Genomic DNA, 23241 nt, shown 5'->3' with positions numbered 1-23241 from the left:
GTGGGGGCTGTTGCAATATTCACTGTTTTTTGATAAATTGTATACTACATACGGAATGTTTCCTCATTTGCCGTACATACGTCAGAGAGACACGAATGCCACACTAATCCCTTACCTATATGTCAGTGGTTATATACCAGTGTACCAGAATCGGAGTCACGCTATGTTGCATATACGCTGCAGCAACGCCCCCAAACTGAAACTTTTTCATCGTCCCTTATAAAAAGTGTAAGTAAAATTAAGTGTGTGTGTTTGTGTGTGTATGTGTGTGTGTGTGTGTGTGTGTGAGAGAGAGAGAGAGAGAGAGAGAGAGAGAGAGAGAGAGAGAGAATAATGAACGAGGAGTGCGGAGGGAGCGGTAGGGGAAGGGGCAAGGGAGGGAGGGTTAGAGAGATGCGGCAGGAGGGAGAAGACAGAGAGCTGTAGGGAACGGGAAGGATGGATAGAGGATGAGGAAGGAGTGGTAGAAGCAAAGGTGAAAGAAAAAATCATAGGTTTGTGCACAATTTTCATTTCGCCTTTATTGTTATTTATCTCAAGTGGTAATTCTGTTAACTTATCTTTTCATGCTGACAAGTTAATTAAGGAATATTAGGTTTCAACAGCCTGTCGGCGATATAATTAGAGACGGAGTAGAATGTCAGATCGAGGACGGAAATCAGCCGTCCTCTTCCTAAAGGAACCGCGGCAGAGTTTTCCTTAAGCGCTTTAGGAAAACGCGGCAGATCTAAAGCTGGATCTGGAAGGTCGGACGGGGATGCGACCTCCGGTCCCTCCGAACAAATTTGGTATCTTAACCACTGTGACACTTCTCCTGGTTCTCGTCTTCATATTGTACTATAACGGTGCGCTTACAAAGTTAGGTGACACGTCGATAGGAAAACTGCTACAAAAAGTAAACTAACTGATTTCAAAATAAAAAGCGAGAAAAATATGAACATTAAGAATAATTCCGAATATGAACGCGACCAGAGTGCAAAAGGCATCGTGACAAGAACTGAAAATATTGATTTTTTTTAAGAGAAAAATTGGCATGTTATGTGGAACAGGCAAAACAGAGCGATTAGAAAACAATTGTTGGTATGTGTAAATAAACGTGGATCAGTTGCAGTAAACGAGACATCTAACCATATTGGCCAGGGTAACCTAAATAACAAAAATCAGACAGATGAAAGTCATTAGTAAGAATAGAAAAAATTTTAAAAAGTAAGTAACTCAAATGCAAATATATTTAGTGCTTCAAAGCATGATAAATCGATGGATACTGATTTATCCGTAAATGTGAACTAAACTACATAGTGGAGGACACCGAGAACGAGTTTATTTAAGTAGCGGTTTTCGCTTTGTTTTCGGCGGTTGGTTCGATGTAATTAGAGTGTCGGACATCAAATGGTCCGGTGAAAGCAGCTTTTCCTGGTAGAGACTTTATTAAATTTGTGACGTCTGCTCTGAATGTTTGTCTCGTGACGGCTTTTGGTAATTCTATACTGGGACAGGTAAATATACCACCCGTAGCTACAGATGTCTATTGAAAAAATGTTTCACCTCTTCACAGGGCACTACAATTTTGTGCTCTTTTCATTTATAAGTATGACCATTCAGACAGAAGCATTCTTCACGCGCTGTTAAGGAGGTGGATATAATATACTCTGAAGACTGCGAATAGGCTATGAATAAAGTGTTAAGTATCGCAACGCGAACCTCCAGTTAATATCTTCTCATCTCCCTTCCCGTGATACACACTGCTACTGATGACTGGTTGTTGCGCTCAGTGTCGTTTACTGGGCAAAAGTGTAAAAGCTTCGCGGAGTTCACCAGATCCCGTCATACAAAAACAGTTATGATTTCTTGAGAGGCATAACTTTTTATATGGTGGTTCACTGTATGGGCTAAATATGAACAATATGACTGAGCTGCATCAAACTAACTATTACGTACTAATTGTGCCACCAGTCATGGTTTTCTTACTGTGGGATTAGACATTGATAACATCAAAATGAGACATATTTCGAGATGCTACTATTTTTAATTATAATTTTCTCCAGGCTATGTTTTTTACACAGCTCTGATTTCTACGACCATTTGGTGATTTACAAATATGAAATGCATTGCATTTTAATATTATAACGCAGTGTTACAAGAACGAATAGATACTGGTGGCATTATTATTAAATGGTGGTGTAATGCCTTTTTCGTATACATGTTCTGTCAAAATTACACCGTTATCCATGTTTTCGGGTCACGTGGATGTGATATTAAACGACTTGTCGGTGAGGCAATATTAGATTTGAAAGTAGACGGCAGAGCAAGAAAAGTAAGTCTAAATGAACCCTTGAATCCAGAAGCCAATCGAAACATGGAAAAAATGTAATTTCAGTTTCACTGTTCAACGAAAGTTTTTAATTCGGTTGACTGGCAACGTGCTCTTTGTTTTTTGAAGATACATGAATCGTTCTCACAGCTGTAAAAGGCTGGTAGGATGATGATAACAGTAACTGGCTGAAAGAAGATAGCCAATATTAGCGAAGGGTTGAGAACGTACGGTTTACTTGTCCGCCATATTTGCGGAAGAAGCTGTAGTTAACATGAAAGAGAGGTAAAATGGCATCAGTTTGTAAGACAAGAAAATACAGTGATCACGATTCGTAGTTGAGAACAGAATCCAGGCTGGTTTTTTCAGTGATATCAATAACATGTTAATAATTTTAATCTCAGTCATATATTGGAAATAAGAAATTAATTTAAGGAAGACAAATACTGTGACAGTAATAATGACTCTAAAGTAAAAGTGATATTAGGTGAATATGACCTGCTTCTACCTGAGTAGTGCCATAGAAACCAAAATGAGGGTTTGCCTTGCAAACACAGAAATCGCCTCAAGAGCATTATGCTTGCGATAAGAAAGTGTTATCTGGTAGGTGATAAACAAGTACGACCCGGAAATATTTTTAATCCATTTGGAGGTTAACAAACTACACTACTAGTCATTAACATTACTACACCACGAAGATGACGAGCTACAGACGCGACATTTAAACGACAGGAAGAAGATGCTGTGATATGCAAATAATTAGATTTCAGAGCATTCATACAAGGTTGACACCTACAGCGTGCTGACATGAGGATAGTTTCCAACCGATTTCTCATACACAAGCAGCAGTTGACCAGCGTTGCCTGGTGAAACGTTGTTGTGATGCCTCGTGTAAGGAGGAGAAATGCGTACCATCACATTTCCGACTTTGATAAAGGTCGAATAGTAGCCTATCGCGGTTGCGGATTATCGTATCACATTTGCTGATCGCGTTGGTCGAGATCCAATGACTGTTAGCAGAATATGGAATCGGTGGGTTCAGGAGGGTAATACGGAACGCCGTGGTGGATCCCAACCGCCTCGCATCGCTAGCAGTCGAAATGACAGGCATCTTATCCGCGTGGCTGTAACGGATCGTGCAGCCACGTCTCGATCCCTGAGTCAGCAGAAGGGGAAGTTTGCAAGACAACAACCATCTGCACGAACAGTTCGACGACGTTTGCAGTAGCATGGACTATCAGCTCGGGGACCATGGCTGCGGTTATCCTTGACGCTGCATCACAGACGGGAGCGCCTGCGATGGTGTACTTAACGACGAACCTGGGTACACGAATGGCAAAACGTCATTTTTTCGGATGAATCCAGGTTCTGTTTACAGCATCATGATGGTCGCATCCGTGTTTGGTGACATCGCGGTGAACGTCTCGTGATGAACTGTGGTATCGTGTTGAAGCTGCATGGGCAGTTGTACCTGTACACGCCATCCAAGCTCTATTTGACTCAATGCCTAGGCGTATCACGGCCGTTATTACGGCCAGAGGTGGTTGTTCTCGGCACTGATTTCTCAGGATCTATGCACCCAAATTGCATGAAAATGTAATCACATGTCAGTAATATATTTGTGCAATGAATACCCGTTTATCATCTGCATTTCTTCTTGGTGTAGCAATTTTAATGGCCAGTAGTGTTTAAGATCTGAAGTGTCCGGACTCTCCTATAAAATGCGGAAAAATACCACTAAATGTCGCGAGGGGCGGACAGGCTAGTATAAAAGCTGGCGGAGATTATTTTGCTGTCAGGAGAGAGGCAAGGGCAGCAGAATGGGTCGATCAGGACAGCTCAGTGACTTCGAATGTGGACTAGTCGCTGGTTGTGACCTGAGTAACAAAACCAGCAGGGACGTTTTATCCATTATAAAGCTGTCAAAGTCAGCCGTTGATGACGTAATGGTGAAGTGGAAATGCAAAGAAAACGCCACAGCTAAACCAAGACCAAACAGATCTCATGTACTGACTGACAGGGAGAATGGATCATTGAGTAGGATGGTTGCAAAATATCGTATGAAATTAGAGGAAGGAATTACTTATGAGTTCCAAAAGGCAACCAGTAGTGCAGCTGGCACAATACTGTGCGTAGTGAGTTAAAACGTCAAGCAGCTCCCCATTAGTAACACACATCTGTTCAATATAGATGTATGTATGTATGTATGTATGCATGCATGAATTAAACTGAAGACCTAGAAACGACAGAGAGGCTTCTTAGTCAATGGTAAGCGGCGCATGAGGTGCTGTAAAGAAGGGCGTCACTGGACAGTGGGTGACAAATGAGTGATCTGGAGGGATGAACCACGATGGGTTTGCGAATGGTTGGAGAACGTTACATGCCGTCATGTACAGTGCCAACAGTGAAGTACATAAAGGGGTGGTGTTAAGGTACGGGGGTATTTTCGTGCTTAGGACATAGTCTACTAATTGTGCTTAAGAAAACGCATATGTGTCAGGATATGAACGCATTTTACAGCACTTACAATGGAGGAACTTTTCGGAGACGATGACAGTTTGTATATACGTGACAATGCATCCTCTCATAAAGCGGCATCTGTAAGGCAATCATTTATGGACAATAATATGCCTGAAATTGACTGGCCTGCTGGAACCCATACCTGAAGTCAGTGGAACACATTTGAGGTGAGTTAGAACGTCGACTTCGCTTCAGACCCCAGCGTCCAAAATCACTTACCTCCTCTAGTTTCGGATCTTCATTAGGAATGGTCTGCCATTCCTCTATAGACTTTTAGAAACCTCATTGACAGTGTCATCAGTCACCGTACAGGAGAAGTGAAGACACAATCCTTATTAATATCCGAAAATAGGACTCCGTATAGTGTTGATTAGATACTGCATCATACTTTACACGATTATTTAAGATCAGGAAGGCTATTTTATACGTGAGCTACTTTTCGGGCATAATGAGCTTCAAAGGACGATATAAGATGAACATCAACAAAAGCAAAACGAGGATAATGGAGTGTAGTCAAATTAAATCGGGTGATGCTGAGGACATTAGATTAGGAAATGAGACGCTTAAAGTAGTAAAGGAGTTTTGCTATTTGGGGAGCAAAATAACTGATGATGGTCGAAGCAGAGAGGATATAAAATGTAGACTGGCAATGGCAAGGAAAGCGTTTCAGAAGAAGAGAACTTTGTTAACATCGAGTATAGACTTAAGTGTCAGGAATCGTTTCTGAAAGTATTTGTATGGAGTGTAGCCATGTATGGAAGTGAAACATGGACGATAAATAGTTTGGACAAGAAGAGAATAAAGCTTTCGAAATGTGGTGCTATAGAAGAATGCTGAAGATTAGATGGGCAGATCACGTAACTAATGTGGAGGTATTGAATAGAATTGGGGAGAAGAGGAGTTTGTGGCACAACTTGACTAGAAGAAGGGATCGGTTGGTAGGACATGTTCTGAGACATCAAGGGATCACCAATTTAGTATTGGAGGGCAGCGTGGAGGGTAAAAATCGTAGAAGGAGACCAAGAGGTGAATACACTATACAGATTCAGAAGGATGTAGGTTGCAGTAGGTACCGGGAGATGAAGGAGCTTGCACAGGATAGAGTAGCATGGAGAGCTGCATCAAACCAGTCTCTGGACTGAAGACCACAACAACAACAACAATGGGCTACTAGCACCTTTTGTGGATGTGTGTTAGCGAGCCTTCGTGTGGCTTGGAATGGAATGCGAAGAGTAGTTGTAGACGAAGTCCTTTAGTGAATCCTTGAGGTGGTCCAGGGGGCTCAGCTGGAAAAGAACTGTCTGTCAAACGTTGAAGTTACCGTTAGAGGGTTGGTCAGGTAAGCTGCTGTGAATATTGTAGAATGGAGACGATCGAACTATCGAAATGTAGAACTACATCAAAAATTATGCGATACCACAGAAGACAGTGTTAGTACGACAATAGTGACGTAGAGCGCTTTGGAGATACTGAGGGCCGGCTGCTGTGGCCGAGCGGTTCTAGACTTTTCAGTCCGGAACCGCGCTGCTACTACGGTCGCAGGTTCGCATCCTGCCTCGGGCATGGATGTGTGTGATGTCCTTAGGTTAGTTAGGTTTAAGTAGTTCTAAGTTCTAGGGGACTGAAGACCTCAGATGTTAAGTACCATAGTGCTTAGAGCCATTTGAACCATTTGAGATGCTGAGAAGCGAGGAAGATGGGAGCCATTCCGATATCGCCACGTAATTTGTTACTGCATGAACTACTCTGAGGTGACAAAAGTCATGGAATAACGATATGAAGAAATACAGATGGCGGTAGCATCGCGTACGTAAGGTATAAAAGAGCAATGCATTGGCGAAGCTATTGTTTGTCCTCAAGTGAAAAGATTTTCTACGTGATTATGGCCACAATACAGAAATGAACAGGCTTTGAACGCCGAATGGTAGTTGGAGCTAGACGTATGGGACATTCTATTTCGGAAATCGTTAGGGAATTCAGTATTCCGAGATCTACAGTATAAAAATGTTCCAAGTATACCAGATTTATGGTACTACCTCTCACCCGACAGTGCAGTGGCCGACGGCCGTTACTTAACGTCCTAGAGCAGCGGCGCTTGCGTACAATTATCAGTGTTAACAGACAAGCAACATTGCGGCAAATAACCGCAGAAATCAATGTGGGACGTAAGACGAGCGTATTAGTTAAGACAGTGCGGCGAAATTTGGCGTTAACGTGGTACGGCAGTAGACGACCGACGCCAATGCCTTTGCAAACAGGACGACATCGACTATAGCGCCTATCCTGGGCTCGTGACGATATCGACTGGACCCTAGACGACTGGAAAACAGTGGCTGGTCAGGTAAGTCCCGATTTCAGTTTGTAACAGCTAACGGTAGGGTTCGACTGTGGCGCAGACCTCACGAAGCCGTGGGCCCAAGTTGTCAACAAGGCATTGTACAAGCTGGTAGGGGTTCCATAATGGTGTTGGCTGTGTTTTCATGGAATGGACTGGGTCCTGGTAGTGTTCTGCTACTTGGAGACATTTGTAGCCATTCATGGACTTCTTGTTCCCAAAAAATGATGGAATTTTTATGGATGGCAATGCGCCTTGTTACTGGGTCACAGTTGTTCATGATTGGTTTTAAGAACATTCTGGACAATTCGAGCGAATGATTTGGCCATCCAGATCGCCCGATATGAATCCCATCGAATTCTTGTGGGACACAATCGTGCACAAAATCCTGCATCAGCTTTTCGCGGATGATGCTGTACTATATAGAGAAGTTGCAGCATTAGAAAATTGCAGCGAAATGCAGGAAGGTCTGCGGCGGATAGGCACTTGGTGCAGGGAGTGGCAACTGACCCTTAACACAGACAAATGTAATGTATTGCGAATACATAGAAAGAAGGATCCTTTATTGTATGATAGCGGAACAAACGCTGGTAGCAGTTACTTCTGTAAAATATTTGGGAGTATGCGTACGGAACGATTTAAAGTGGAATGATCATATAAAATTAATTGTTAGTGAGGCGGGTGCCAGGTTGAGATTCATTGGGAGATTCGTTAGAATATGTAGTCCATCAACAAAGGAGGTGGCTTACAAAACGCTCGTTTGACCTATACTTGAGTATTGTTCATGAGTGTGGGATCCGTACCAGGTCGGGTTGACAGAGGAGATAGAGAAGATCCAAAGAAGAGCGGCGCGTTTCATCATGGGGTTATCTGGTAAGCGTGATACCGTTACGGAGATGTTCAGCAAACTCAAGTGGCAGACTTTGCAAGAGAGGCGCTCTGCATCGCGGTGTAGCTTGCTGTCCAGGTTTCGACAGGGTGCGTTTCTGGATGAGATATCGAATATATTGCTTCCCCCTACGTATACCTCCCGAGGAGATCACGAATGTAAAATTAGAGATATCCGAGCGCGCACGGAGGCTTTCCGGCAGTCGTCCTTCCTGCGAACCATACGCGACTGGAACAGGAAAGGGAGGCAATGACAGTGGCACGTAAAGTGCCCTCCGCCACACACCGTTGGGTGGCCTGTGGAGTATAAATGTAGATGTAGATGTAGAACACCTTCGCAATTGTGGACGATTATAGAGGCATCATGACTCAATATTTCTGCAGGGGACTTCCAATTACTTTTTGAGCCCATGCAACGTCCAGTTGCTACTCGACGCCCGGCAGAGGGACGTTTGACTTGATATTAGGTGTCACCTCAGTGTAAGTGAATCGTCTATTTCGAGTCGTTTGCATTTGGTTATAGCATTGGCTCCCTAGGCGGCGGTTAGGTGTGGATGTTCGACTCCGAATCATGTTATCCATCCTACTCACGACATCTGTTCATTTCTAATTTTTCTGCTCACTGGATAAAAACCATGGAGATGAGCCATGACTAGAAGTGTGGAAAATTGTGTGAACGAAATATAAATCAGATTTTCGCGATAGGGTACGTCAAGATGTCTTCTCAGTTTTGTTAGATCAATAGGCCCTCCATAGCACAGAGTGGAGGGATGGTCTTTGAATAAAATAAAAACTGCCAAACACTGTGTTAAGTCTGTTCCTAAAAATAAGTCGTATTATGCAACTGCCAGATAGTTTACCTACAGCAGGATGAGCCCAGAGGCGAGAATTTAGGTATCCTTTTATGTTGATAGGTTGACTCCCATAATCTCTTGATTTAATGTCTGTTGATCTTTTTGGCTGTAATGAACTTACTGAATTTTCGCCCGTGACCATACTTGATTTATTTTCGTTCCGTTTTGTTTTTAATTTAATTCCGTTTTAAAACAGAAAGAAGGAAATGCTATTATGAGACTAACACATTTATGTCTGCTCCTCAGAAAATTTACAGGATAGATGGAAGTGAACTATCTGAAAACGTGGTATGATTGCTTTCATTTATAATGAATGGGAAAAATGATCACGTTTGTTGAAAATACTTGCATCATCTTACTGCGGTTAAATTATACCGACCTGGAGAACATTTCTTCCAATTTCTTCCTCTCTTGTTGAATTTTCTTCACATCTTGGAGTAAACTCGTAAATGCCCCGTCGAAACGTTTTATCAAGTCCGGAGAAACTGATGTGGTTTGGAGATCTTCATATAGCTCCGCAAGCTTCTGTCCGCTGCAACAGAAAATTTAGACACAATAAATATAATACTAAAGGTGTCTTGTGCTCTAAAAACACCCTGCCAGAACGAATAAAGATTGTATTTATTAGAGAGGTCAAAAGTTCACATTATATTGAATAGTCACACACATGTGGAAGGAGCCTATGTGATTAGAACCAAATCCTGAGAAAGTATCGATGAGGCGATGTGGTGTTAAATGTCAAAATCCTAGTAACTGAAAGTGCAACGTATGTTTACGGGGCTGGAGAAAGATTGGAGATTTCACGACTGGTGATTACAGAGTAAATCACTTAAATGTCAGCAGGGAACAATACAGATTGTCTCAGATAAGATGTTTTCTGTTTAAACTACAATTACAAGTGAAAGGAATATTTATTTAGATAGGTAAAAGTAAAAAACGTTACTATTTCTGCGGAATTATGAACATAGTTCATTAAGTTGCTAGCTGAGTACCTGGCGGTACTCAGATATGTATTCGTTCCAGTTCTACTATTCCATCTTCTCCTCCTTTGCCGGCCGAAGTGGCCGTGCTGTTAAAGGCGCTGCAGTCTGGAACCGCAAGACCGCTACGGTCGCAGGTTCGAATCCTGCCTCGGGCATGGATGTTTGTGATGTCCTTAGGTTAGTTAGGTTTAACTAGTTCTAAGTTCTAGGGGACTAATGACCTCAGCAGTTGAGTCCCATAGTGCTCAGAGCCATTTGAACCATTTTCTCCTCCTTTCTCTGTCCATCGCCTCCGCCCTCCTCTCTGTCCATATCCATCTCCCTAATTGCTCTGTTCACCTCTTCCACTCACTACTCCTTGCTCATCGCCTGCACCCCCTACTCACTGTCTCCTTCTGCTCCTTTCTTTATCCAGCTGCCCTTCACCCCCTCGGTCCCTCCTTTCTCCTCTGCCCATCTCCTCCTCCCCTTCTGAATGCATCTTCCCTGCCCCCTCTACCTACTCCTCACTCCCTTTATCTCTCCCTCCCCCTCTCCCTATCCATCTCCCCCTCCCCTCTCTCCATCCATCAAATGGTTCAAATGGCTCTGAGCAGTATGGGACTTAACTTCTGAGGTCATCAGTCCCCTAGAACTTAGAACTACCTAAACCTAACTAACTTAAGGACATCACACACACCCATGCCCGAGGCAGGATACGAACCTGCGACCGTAGCGGTCGCGCGGTTCCAGACTGTAGCGCCTAGAACCGCTCGTCCACTCCGGCCGGCTCTCCATCCATCTTCTCATCCCCCTCTCTCTGTCCATTTACCGTTCCCCTCACTGTCTGTCCATCTCATCCTGCCACCTTCTCTATCCACTTTATCACCTTCACTCCAATAGGAGGTTGTTGGCTTTTAAGCCCACAGTATTTCTTTAGAGATAGTAAGTAATACACGATTGGTTGAAATCTATCCGCCGGCCGCTGTGGTCGAACGGTTCTAGGCGCTTCAGTCCGGAACCACGCTGCTGCTACGGTCGCAGGTTCGAATCCTTCCTCGGGCATGGATGTGGGTGATGTCCTTAGGTTAGTTAGGTTGAAGTAGTTCTAAGTCTAGGGGACTGATGACCTCAGATGTTAAGTCCCATAGTGCTTAGAGCCATTTGAACCATTGTTTGAACTCGATCAGTGGGTTTAGGAGGAGTTTTTTACCTGTGGTTTTTCTTACATACGCACATGTCACACATATTTAATATGTTTCACGAATATTTCTACACACATTTCATCAATATCTTTAGCAAATTTTCCTCTGCAGTTCGTTTTCACACAGCACGATGTTCATCACGTCCTATCTCCTAAACTATGAATCGTAAAATGATATAATCATGCAGGTACATTCAGCGACATATATGAATACTGTCTGCAAGTCACTAAGTAGTCTCATTCTCAAAAACGGGTTGAATGAAGTCGGGGTATTCGTGTGTCTTATTTTTCATCCACTTTCCCACCCCTTGATAAGTAGGTGACTCTGACCCCCACAGCGATTCTTTACGGACAATAAGTGATATTCGTGAAGGTATGTGCCGTCTATGCAACTAATTGAAGGAAGTTTTTTTAGTTGCCATACGCGTTTCTCTTCTTTTATTTGGGAAGCATCATCAGAGGCCTGTAATACATGTTTTCTTGTGTGTGTGTGTGTGTGTGTAACTGTGTAATTCTTTCCTGAGAGGGTGATTTTTGATGTTTGCTGTGTGTGTGTGGGGGGGGGGGGGAGGAAGAGAGAGAGAGAGAGAGAGAGAGAGAGGAGGGAGGAAGGAGATTAATTAATTATTTATCCTAGTTACATTTCGGTTTGTTATTGTTTTGGTGGCTAGCATAATCAGAAAGTTATTTCTTATATGGATTTGGTCGTTGAGTACCCTCTTTTCCATTGCAGTGGTTCTTTGTATGTAAAAGTTTTCTAGCAATGTCAGTAGATTTCTGTTGTGATTATTCACTCGGATAATTGTCATGTCACATTCCATGTTGGATGGTTTATGTCCATGTTATATCAGGTGTTCGGCGAAGGTAGAGTGGCTATTTTCATATTTCCAACTTCTTATATGTTCTTTGCATCTAGTATTGAAGTTCCTGTTTGTCATCCCCAAATACACTGATTTACATTCTTGGCACTCTGGCTGTTCATACCTGCCCCTTGGTATTTATCTGGTTTATTAGTTGTTTGTAAATGTGATTGGAGTGTGTTTCTTGTCCTGTAAGCTATGTGTAATCCCTGTTTCTTTAGTATATTTGCTAACTTGTGTGTTGGTTTGTGTGTAAGAGGGTACTATTTTTTCTGTTATTCATGTTATAAATGTTATTGTTTTGTGTTTCCGTGTGCGCTGTAGTGTCTGTGGGGTTCCTTGGTGTTTGTGTTCTCTGCTTGGTTTGATTTTTGTTCAGTTGTGTTTTTAATTTTTGGGTTGTGTTTTTGTACTCTGTGGGTGTTGTAACCATTGTTTGTGGCTATTAGTTGTACTGTTTATAATTCTTTTTCTTAGTTTTCTTTGCTGAGTAGAATGTTGTTTAGTCTGTGTAACGTGTGTCGTATGGGTGCTAATTTTTGATTTTGCGGGTGGTTGGATGAAGCATGTATAATTATGTCTGTGACTGTTGGCTTTATAGAGATGTCAAATGTGTGTGTATTGTTGTCTCTCTTTATTGTTAGATCCAAGAATTTCCAGTGTTTCTGAACTTGGGGATCGCATTGGAAGTCCATCTTCTTGTAAGTAAAAGTCCTTTTCAAAATGGAAGTAATTTTTGGATGTAATTGCTTTGAGGGTTTTAGTTATTTCATTATATTCTCTGCAGGTAGTTTGTTGTATGTCAGTGAGTTTTCTTCAACTAGTTTTATTATGTCTGCAGTGGGTACTGAGGTGTCAAAGGAGATGAGTGATGCTGTCTGTGGGATGTGTAAGTCTTTTATTTGTGTTATGAGTACATTTGTGTTTTTCACTGTTCTGTTGTTTTTCATTTCATAATGTTGCATTATGGTTTTGTTTATGTGTTTTGCCACATGATACGATGATGCATTCATGAAATTAATATCAGGCCTCAATGGGATGTAGGGTTTGAGGAACTTGGGTTTGCTTCTGAGCGTTGGTGCTTTTGGGTACTTCTGTGCGATGTGTTGGTTTTTGTTTATCTGAGAGTATGTGGCTGATGTCTTTGAGGTTGTTTTTTATGTGTGTCTGGAAGTGTGCTGTTGGATTAGTTTTCAATTTGGGTTTACACATAGCTTACAGAACAAGAAACACACTCCAATCACATTTACAAACAACTAATAAACCAGATAAATACCAAGGAGCAGGTATATACCACCTAGAGTGGCAAGAAGCTAAATCAGTATATTTGGGGATGACAAGCAGGAACTTCAAAACTAGATGCAAAGAACATATAAGAAGTTGGAAATATGAAAATAGCGATTCTACCTTCGCTGAACACCTGATAAAACATGGACATGAGCCACCCAACATGGAATGTCACATGACAGTTATCTGAGTGAATAATCACAACAAAAACCTCCTGACATTGCAAGAAAACTTTCGCATACAAAGAGCCATTGCAATGGAAAAGAGGGTACTCAACGACCAAATCCATATGAGCAATGACTCTCTGATCATGCTAGCCACCAAAACAATAACAAACCGAAATGTAACTAGGACAAATAATTAATGAACCTCCTTACACACACACACACACACACACACACACACACACACACACACACACACAAATAACATATGAAAAATACCAAACCACAAACACACAAAAGACAGACACACAACAACTGTTGGCAAACTGCACACAGAAAACACACATATGTTGATCACAAAAATGGAAAGTGCAAGTGATATATGCGATGTGACAAATGTGGGGGAAAGAACGTCAGAAATTGGCCAGCTGGAGTATGGAAAGTAACGAATACATCTCCAGGACCACACACGAGCTAGCAGCACTGGAAATCGTAACACCGAACGATAAGTTCGCATTACGAAGTTTGTGCTACAAAAGTTGATTTTAATCTAAGAACAAGAGGAAGGCACTACAAAATGTAATATAGCAGCATATTATCTCTACCACATAATACGTTTAAAGAAAACATGTATTACAGGCCTCTGATGATGCTTCCCAAATAAAAGAAGCGAAACGCGTATGGCAACTAAACAAACTGCCTTCAATTAGTTGCATAGACGGTACATAGCACCAAGATTGTAAAGCAACTAAGGAATATACGGAAAACAGAAAAAATGACAATAAGTGATATTTTTACCAGTTTTGGTTGAAAGTGGTCAAGTGGTTTAGGAGGAGCTATGGAACATACATACATACATGCATACATTTTTATAATATGTATGTCTATTTCTATGTATGTGTAGATTTTCCAGAGGGTTACAGCAACGAGCTATAATTTTTTCAATAGAATTGTTTCACACAATTTATGTTTAAATCAACTGTTTGAAATAAATTTGCTGATATCACGGTGAGACCAACTTCCTCGATGCGCTGTTTGAAATCGTTTGGAGTTGTGCGTTGGTGAAATAAACACGATTCTACAGAGAACCACGTACAGAGAAATCTCTGGTGCTAAATCGGGTGATTGTACGCGTCATCCTAAGCATCTTCCTGGAAGTCCGTTGTTCAGTTCTAGTACAACATCACACGCAGAATGATCTGGGTGACCACAGAGCTGCATCCACAGGGGAGCTCTAATCTCTAGACAGACATGTTCAAGAAGAGCATCTGAACTGTCGACGAGAAAAGCTCGATACGTCTCATCTGTGAAAGTACCTGCGAAAGAGTGCGGATTGATGATATCATCTCAGAGGATTCCACACCACACATTAATGGACCACCTCCTTTGACGATTGACACGACGTATCCACCTAGGATTCTCCATGGTCCGGTGATTTATATGATGACTATTCACTGCAGCATACGCTGAGATGACAAAAGTCATGGGATAGCGATATGTACATATACAGATGGTGGTAGTATCGCGTACACAAGGTATAAGAGGACAGTGTATTGTAGGAGATTTCATTTGTACTCGAGTGATTCATGTGAAAAGCTTTCCTACGTGATGGGACTTGAACGCGGAATGGTAGTTGGATCTAGACGCATGGAGCATTCTATTTCGGAAACATTTAGGGAATTCAATACTACGAGAGCCACAGCGTCAGGAGTGTATTGCAGCTAAAACAATCTCATACCCTCACTCCTTGCTGATCATCTATTACTACCGCGCCTTCTCTAACTACTAGTTTCTCGAACTGTTGTTCAGCGCGTAAGAACATAATGGTTGATGGAGCTCTTCGGCCAGGATACCTCACGGAATAAGGCATGGCTACTTTATAAGTATTTTGTCGCCATTCGCCAAGCATCAGCCTCTGTTGATGGAGAAGAATGCCTTCCGTAGGGATGTTATGCTGCTTTGGATATCTGGCTCTGTTTGTGTTGAGGAAGCTATGTTTTCAGCAGCGGTTGTCACCTTCTCACTTTTACCTCATGCATAAGCATACCACTACCAGCCATAAATGCCCTGATGTGATTGTATTTTTCTTTAGATCACATCCTGTGTAAATTTCTGAGATCCGTAGGCAGCAAATATTCTGATAGCAGTCAACCAGCTAGGACGAAGCTCATCATTTGAGTTCAGTACGTAATGGCTAGCCAAGTGATTATATTACCAGACATTTATTATATACAATTGAAAATGAAGCCAAACTCAAAGTTACGCGTGTTAATTTTCGCCAACTGATAGTGATTTTAAATTACGTGACCATGCACAGGAAAACGTGAGATTTTGTACCTTAGAAAAATAAAGTTTTCACACGTTCTTCATAAAGATCTGAGTTCTGTTTTGTTCTTGTTGTTGAATTTTATGTTTAAAAATCTCAGTTATGTTAAAGTGGGGCAAAATGATAAAGAATGCATATCTCATAAAAGGTTCCAGTGTAACAGAAAAATATATTGTTCAACAATTGCTATGTGAAGGAAAGCTTGACGAACAACAGACCGGCAAATGCAGCCACCAAGAGGAGTCTATAGCACACTAGGTACGCATTTCTTTCCACTGTTCTACACTAAACCATTTTAAAACCCATGTAACACTACGCTCTACAGAAAACTGATCATGCTGCGATGTATTCACCACGGATCGTCTTGTCGTTTCACAGGAACACCGGAAAAGAGCTTATTGATTAAACAAGGCCAGTAGTGCTCGAATATTTCATTGCCAGTAATCCATCCAGACGAACTTGTCTCTGGCCTACATCTTCGAAACGGAAGCTTCCACGCGACAATTGGCTTTGCTTTCCGGTTAATGATATTTTCTCTTCTTCGTGCGAACGCTTACGATTCTGAGATATACTGATCAATAACGAAGAGTAACATGTTGTGGAGAGTAAGCGAGGTAAATTTATGGAGAAAACACTGAAATTATGAGTCAAGCGCTGTGTAGAGACAGCGAGAAATTGTCAACTGAGTAATCTGATTTTATCGTAAATAACACTGATGGTTCACTGTGTTCGTTCAGACTGTGTAGCTACTTGCTCTTACTAGGATGACACACATTTCTGTCTGTGTATTAAATGAACAATTGTGCCCATCATGCATATTATAATAACCAAACATCTCTTAAAACGTGACAAATAATCACCGTATTTGCACAGGGGTCTAATATACATTATTAAAGGCAATAGTTCAAAGTGTGTTGTTGTGAAACTGGCAGGATCTTCATAATGAACATAAAAATGCTGAGCCGAAGATAAAAACGCTAGGTTGTTTTGAGCATTGTACGGGATTAGCAATCAATGTAGATGTTTCTGTACGATGTTGACGTGTTACTGTAAAATGTAAACTTTCATGGCCGGAAATGTCACAATTAATAAAATATTCCGGGCTATTATCCGGTGGTCGAATGGATTTCACCATGAAACCAATGTTTCGTTCCCATTTGCTTAGGACATTTCAAAGGGGACTCGTAATTTCTTTGAATGTCCGTTTCACACCCTGGCCCTACCTCAGCACACTTCCGCTTCCGTGTGTTTTGAAAACGCGAGTCCAATTGACCATTCAATTGAATGATATCTGGATTCCAGTGATGAAGAAAACGTGTACCAGTCTTCCACCGTAGGATGAGAGCAATAGTATTCAAAACATATGACGTCAAGCCACTGCGCGGAAGTACGCGGAAGAGGAATTTTGCTGTAGTCAGTAGCGAGGCAAGGTGTGAATCGGACATTCAAAGAAGCTACGATCCCCTTGAAAATGTCCTCCGAAGATGAGGACGAAACGTTGGATTTTATGGTGAAATACATTCGATCACGGCATAATAGCTCGGAGCATTTTATTAACTGTGATAATGAAGTTAATTCGAACAAGATCATATACTGTCGATGCCGCAGGCTAAATCGTTCTTCTGAAGTACTGCTCAGCAGGTCGGATGCGAGGTGTTAGTTGTCCATCAATGTTGGTGTCGGATGCGCAAGGAAGCTGCACTTCCGAATGGCAGAGGCATAAGATTGAAGATTTGATCGCCGTCTCATACTTGGAATGAAACCACGACGATGGTGGTCCGTTGGATGGAAGCTGGAGTGCGAGTAATGGTGATGGTCACCAGATTTCCGGCCGGCCGGGGTGGCCGAGCACTTCTAGGCGCTACAGTCTGGAACCGCGCGACCGCTACGGTCGCAGGTTCGAATTCTGCCTCGGGCATCGATGTGTGTGTTCTCCTTAGGTTAGTTAGGTTTAAGTAGTTCTCGGTTCTAAGGGACTGATGACCTCAGAAGTTAAGTCCCATAGTGCTCAGAGCCATTTGAACCAAATTTCTTCTTACATTTCATCAATGTGCAGCCCGTTTCCGAAGCGGGTAGGAAAAAAAACACCCTCTTGAAGACACAGTGATGCAAGGTTGTGTTTAGTCAAGGGGCTAGACTCTATCCTTGCGTGAATAATGGTAGTTTGTGGCGTCCACTAGGAGATAGGGTTGGGTTGTTTTGGGGGAGGAGACCAAACAGCGAGGTCATCGGTCTCATAGGATTAGGGAAGGACGGGGAAGGAAGTCGACAGTGCCCTTTCAAAGGAATCATCCCGGCATTTGCCTGGAGCGATTCAGGGAATTCACGGAAAACCTAAATGAGGATGGCCGGACGCAGGATTGAACCGTCGTCCTTCCGAATGCGAGTCCAGTGTGCTAGGAGATAGGCAACTACCAGAATAGCAGAGAGCACGATTCATAGAACCATCTCGGTCTGTTGTAGTGAGTGGAGTTATAGCTTTCACTAACTTTCGTGCGGGAAATTGCACAGTGTAGGATAAAACTAACATGTCATATAGTCATTTTTATTGTAGTACTCTCCAGGATATTCGCCAACTACCCTGTCCAACACGATGACTAGACATGTTGCCCATTTGCCCACTAAGGATGTGTAGTTATGATGGAATACCATTTTGTCCTGCCTGCGTTATCGGCGACATCCCGCACCCCCCACCTTTCCTCTTCCCATTCAGTTGTGACAACAGATGATACGCAACACTGCTATGATTACCTCTCTGCATGATCGCAGAACTGCATTGCGGTTACCGAGGATGTAACAAATTACTAAAGTTACTGTCTAGGATAATCTGTCGATAGGTGTGTGGCCCTGTGATTGTGGTCATAAATAGTGGTGAACTTGTGCAATATGTAAACAATACTTTATTCATGATGTATCTTTATTCCAGGTTGTTAGCTTTTCATTTTCCACCAGTGTAAATTCCATCCCTGAATCCTGGCAACATTGTACCGTGGATATCATTTTGCATGTGGACCACGAAAAGATCGTCATTATGGCTTGAAATATACATCTGTTACATTCAGTTGTGAGCAGCGAGCGAGTGGTGACAAATTTTCATGGAGAGGGGCGGAATAGGAAAGGCCATCGCTTGTGAAATTCGGGCAGAACTTTTTTCTGAATGCATAGATCATAGCAGCGACAGATATTCACAATAAAATTTGTAAAATTCAGAAGAATGAGTACATGACTGTAGCCTGCTTCTGTAGAAAAGTTCGATTTTCAGTTCATAATGTGTCAATGTGAGCGATTTTCAGGTGAGAGTAATTTCCTTTCTCTCCCGTTATTTCTCCAATTCAGATGACAAAGTGAAAGAAACTGTTATCAATTGCTTATAATCATAGGCAGCGAAATTATATGACAACGATATACAACTATCAACGAAGTGTCAACAGTCGAGGCAATTAAAGAAAATTAGTGGAAGGTACGTACTTAATGTACAATAAATACCATTGTTATGGTCATTTGAGTGTTTGGGGTTGTCCTTTCTACACACATCAAAAAACGTTTTGCATCACGCCAGTTCCCAGAACTCCTGAAAATAAACGTTGACTGTGGATATTGTGTCACAGACACAGTCCGTTTGACTGCTCAGAGATGTCAGTAAACCCGCCTGAAGATGTTAACAACCATGCATGAGCAGCGCCTGTTAGAGGGGGTCCTACAGCCGATCAGTTACAGTCATTCCACCAGGTAGGAGGTACACGGCTTGTATAGTCTAGTTCAACCATGCCTAGACGATCGATGCCACGGTTCGATCGCGTCTGCATTGTTACTTTGTTCCAGGAAGGGCTCTCAACAAGGGTAGTGTCCAAGTGTCCCGGAGTCAGCCAAAGCGATGTTGTTCGGACATGGAGGAGATACAGAGAGACAAGGACTGTCGATCACATGCCTCGCTGAGCCCGCCTAAGGGCTACTACTGCAGTGGATGACCGCTACCTACGGATTAGGGCTCATAGGAACCCTGACAGCAACGCCACCAAGTTGAATAATGCTTTTCGTGCAGCCACAGGACGTCGTGTTACGACTCAAACTGTGCGCAAAAGGCTGCATGATGCGCAACTTCACTTCCGACGTCCATGGCGAGGTACATCTTTGCAAACACGACACCATGCAGCGCGGTACAGATAGGTCGAACAACATGCGGAATGGACAGCTCAGGATTGACATCATGTTCTCTTCACCGATGAGTGTCGCATATGCCTTCAACCAGACAATCGTCACAGACGTGTTTGGAGGCAACTCGGTCAGGTTGAACGCCTTAGACACACTGCCCAGCGAGTGCAGCAAGGTGGAGGTTCCCTGCTGTTTTGAGGCGGCATTATGTGGGGCTGACGTAAGCCACTGGTGGTCATGGAAGGCGCCGTAACGGCTGTACGATACGTGAATGCCATCCTCCGACCGACAGTGCAACCATATCGGCAGCATATTGGCGAGGCATACGTCTTCATGAATGACAACTTGTGCCCTCATCGTGAATATCTTTCGAATGACTTCCTGCAGGATAACGACATCGCTAGACTAGAGTGGCCAGCATGTTCTCCAGACATGAACACTATCGAATGTGATTGGGATAGATTGAAAAGAGCTGTATATGGACGACGTGACCCACCAACAACTCCGAGGGATCTACGCCGAATCGCCGTTGAGGAGTGGGACAATCTGGACCAACAGTGCCTTGATGAACTTGTGGATAGTATGCCACGACGAATACAGGCATGCATCAATGCAAGAGGACGTGCTACTGGGTAAAAGAGGTACCGGTGTGTACAGCAATCTGGACCACCACCTCTGAAGGTCTTGCTCTATGGTGGCACAACATGCAATGTGTGGTTATCATGAGCAATAAAAAGGGCGGAAATGATGTTTATGTTGATCTCTTTCCCAGTTTTCTGTACGGGTTACGGAACTCTCGGAACCGAGGTGATGTAAAACTTTTTTTGATGTGTGTAACATCGCATGGAAACGAATTTATCGACTGATATTTTCAGAGGGTGAAAGACTGCAGACTCCTATGGGTCTTGAATAATATGAGAGCCGGTATGTTATTCAAATGACCGGAAAACAAAAATTAGTAGCAGTATTAAGTATAATTTTATTCTGTGAGATGGCAAGTGAAACTGACGGTCGTTCAATACGCGGCATCAGCCACTTTATCAATACAAAACAGAGAGAAATCACGTAATTACGAGGCTGTCTGGAAGTGGTCTGTCGTATAGGAAACGTTATTAAATTAAGTTTCACAATTACAAATGAAATGAATTACGTGAGCAGTGTGTTAATAGACAGTAATTAACTGACAAACAAACACTTAAAATCAAGGGCCTTAAATACAAATTGTTCGCACGCTCGAGAACAATCGGCTGATCTTCGCTTTAAATTGTCAGTCTGTAAGAGAAGTTTAATAAAGGTTTAATTCAAAAAAACATATAATACAGATGGAACATCACAGCACTCTGCGTCGCTCTCAGGGTAACCAAAGCGTACTAGATACAATGGTTATATTTATGATGATTGTTCACCTATACAGGAAATTATCTTATTGATAATTTTGGTTGGTGAAATACGTCTTTTCGGCTAATAGTGAACAAGTAACTAATCTTAAGATTTGAGGAAACGCAATGAAAATTATAGCTCTTATAGGAACACACAGCATTGCCTAAAGTCTGCAGTTAAATGATAAATTAGATGTCAAAAGATCATATTGATAAAGGGTTGGACCAGTAAAGCCATACAATTTCCACGGAAATGTCTCACTCAGCTTAAGCGTTATATACTGTAATTCCAACTCGAAAATATGGGCAGAAACTGATTTTTATGTGCTAGCTTGCCATCGCCAAATTATAGATCATCCGAATAGCAAATATTTATAATTTGGAGGTAATATGATAATTATGCAATGAAAAATTTAAGAACCTCATTGAATTTGCAAAAAAGAATATAGGTTACATGTTGACGTTTAAATTTAGATACATGGGTAGGGTTGGGTTGTTTGGGGGAAGAGACCAAACAGCGAGGTCATCGGTCTCATCGGATTAGGGAAGGACGGGGAAGGAAGTCGGCCGCGCCCTTTCAAAGGAACCATCCCAGCATTTGCCTGGAGCGATTTAGGGAAATCACGGGAAACCTAAATCATGTGGGCCGGATGCGGAATAGAACCGTCGTCCTCCCGAATGCGAGTCCAGTGTACTAACCACTGCGCTACATCGCTCGGTCATAATCACATGGAACGTAGTTGTCAGGAAGGGAACTTATAGTTCCTCTTTTCGTGGACGTCGAAATCATTAAAGACAAAGCGTCAGCTGGACAGGTACTGAAACGTTTTTTGAAGAAACCACCCCATCAGCCACCTGAAGTGATTTAGTGAAACCACGAAGAACTAAATCAGGATTTTAGCTAGATGTGAAGACTGATCCGCCTAAATAGGAGTCCAATGTCTGAACCATAAAATATAATAAGGTTATCGAGGAGCTGAAAATTTTTGCAATTTGATAGAGATTTTATGGAGAATACGTAATTCAATGGTCAGAAAGAAGTGATATACTTCAGAAATAAAATACAGTCATGTGCCAATTTCCGTTGCACAAGTGACGCCAAACCGTCTGAAGTTGGCGGAAACGTCGGGCCACCCACCTTCGGAGTGCGTCATGTCATGAGATAATGTTTTGCCTGAGCGCGTAGTGTTTGCTTTAAGTTAATGAGATAAAGAGCACCGCACAGTCGTTTTAAAAGGAAAGGAAGCAGTACATTTCCTTCCCGTTATACTTAAGTCGCCTGCTGCGGCGAAGACTGATGAATTTTACGCAATGTAAAATTTACGTTATAAAGTACATTCACAATACCGAAAGAAATTTGTTGTTAAGGTACGTATGAGAAGATCTACTTTTACAAAAGAACACGCATGTATGAAATATGTTCGAAAATTATGCAATTCCTACTTGTACCCTGAATATTTATTTAGCAGTGTAAATATCAGTGTTAGCAATTGAGAGGTACTCAACACGTATTTGATTACAACACATAAAACTCGAATTTCAGAGAAACTGAGTTAAAACTGTGGTCCATGTAGTGTCACTGGGACAAATCAATTTACATGAATGACGGATTGTTTTTGTATTTGGCAGAACTAGTTCCTTCTCATTCTCCAACTGAGTTAGTATGCATCACTAACAGTTTCCAACTAGGTACTATGTTGTAACAAAATTAATAGCAAACAGTTTCATAAGACTGTCAATTGTTTCAAATGACATGATGACTATAATTCGATATCACGCGACTCTCTTTTCATAATAAAAATTTCGACTATTTATAACTGTGAGAAATTTTTACACGACTATGGATGCAGTACTTGGTTGTAGTTGAAACAACTATTGTGGCGTGGATTTTACTCTTTCTTTCTGCTCCCTAACTGTATATCTAGCAGTAATATTACGTACGGAGTATCTTTCTGTTTTGCTTGATCGTCTTCTCTCGTGATTTTTGATGAGACTGTTA

At 42.1% G+C, this 23241-nt stretch overlaps 1 protein-coding gene across 1 annotated transcript in view; it reads right to left on the bottom strand.

The window, feature by feature from the left end:
• LOC126470751 (ras and EF-hand domain-containing protein-like) overlaps positions 1-23241 on the bottom strand; it is a 379970-nt gene that overhangs the window by 193650 nt on the left and 163079 nt on the right. Inside the window, exon 2 of the mRNA XM_050098757.1 lies at positions 9288-9440. Coding sequence (XP_049954714.1) covers positions 9288-9440 — 153 coding nt within the window. The remainder of the gene's footprint in view (positions 1-9287; positions 9441-23241) is intronic.

The sequence above is a fragment of the Schistocerca serialis genome, chromosome 3 (assembly GCF_023864345.2).
Source record: "Schistocerca serialis cubense isolate TAMUIC-IGC-003099 chromosome 3, iqSchSeri2.2, whole genome shotgun sequence".
Lineage (NCBI taxonomy): Eukaryota > Metazoa > Arthropoda > Insecta > Orthoptera > Acrididae > Schistocerca > Schistocerca serialis.
The sequence above is the reverse complement of the archived record's forward strand: the minus strand, read 5'-3'. Positions and strand labels throughout refer to the sequence as shown.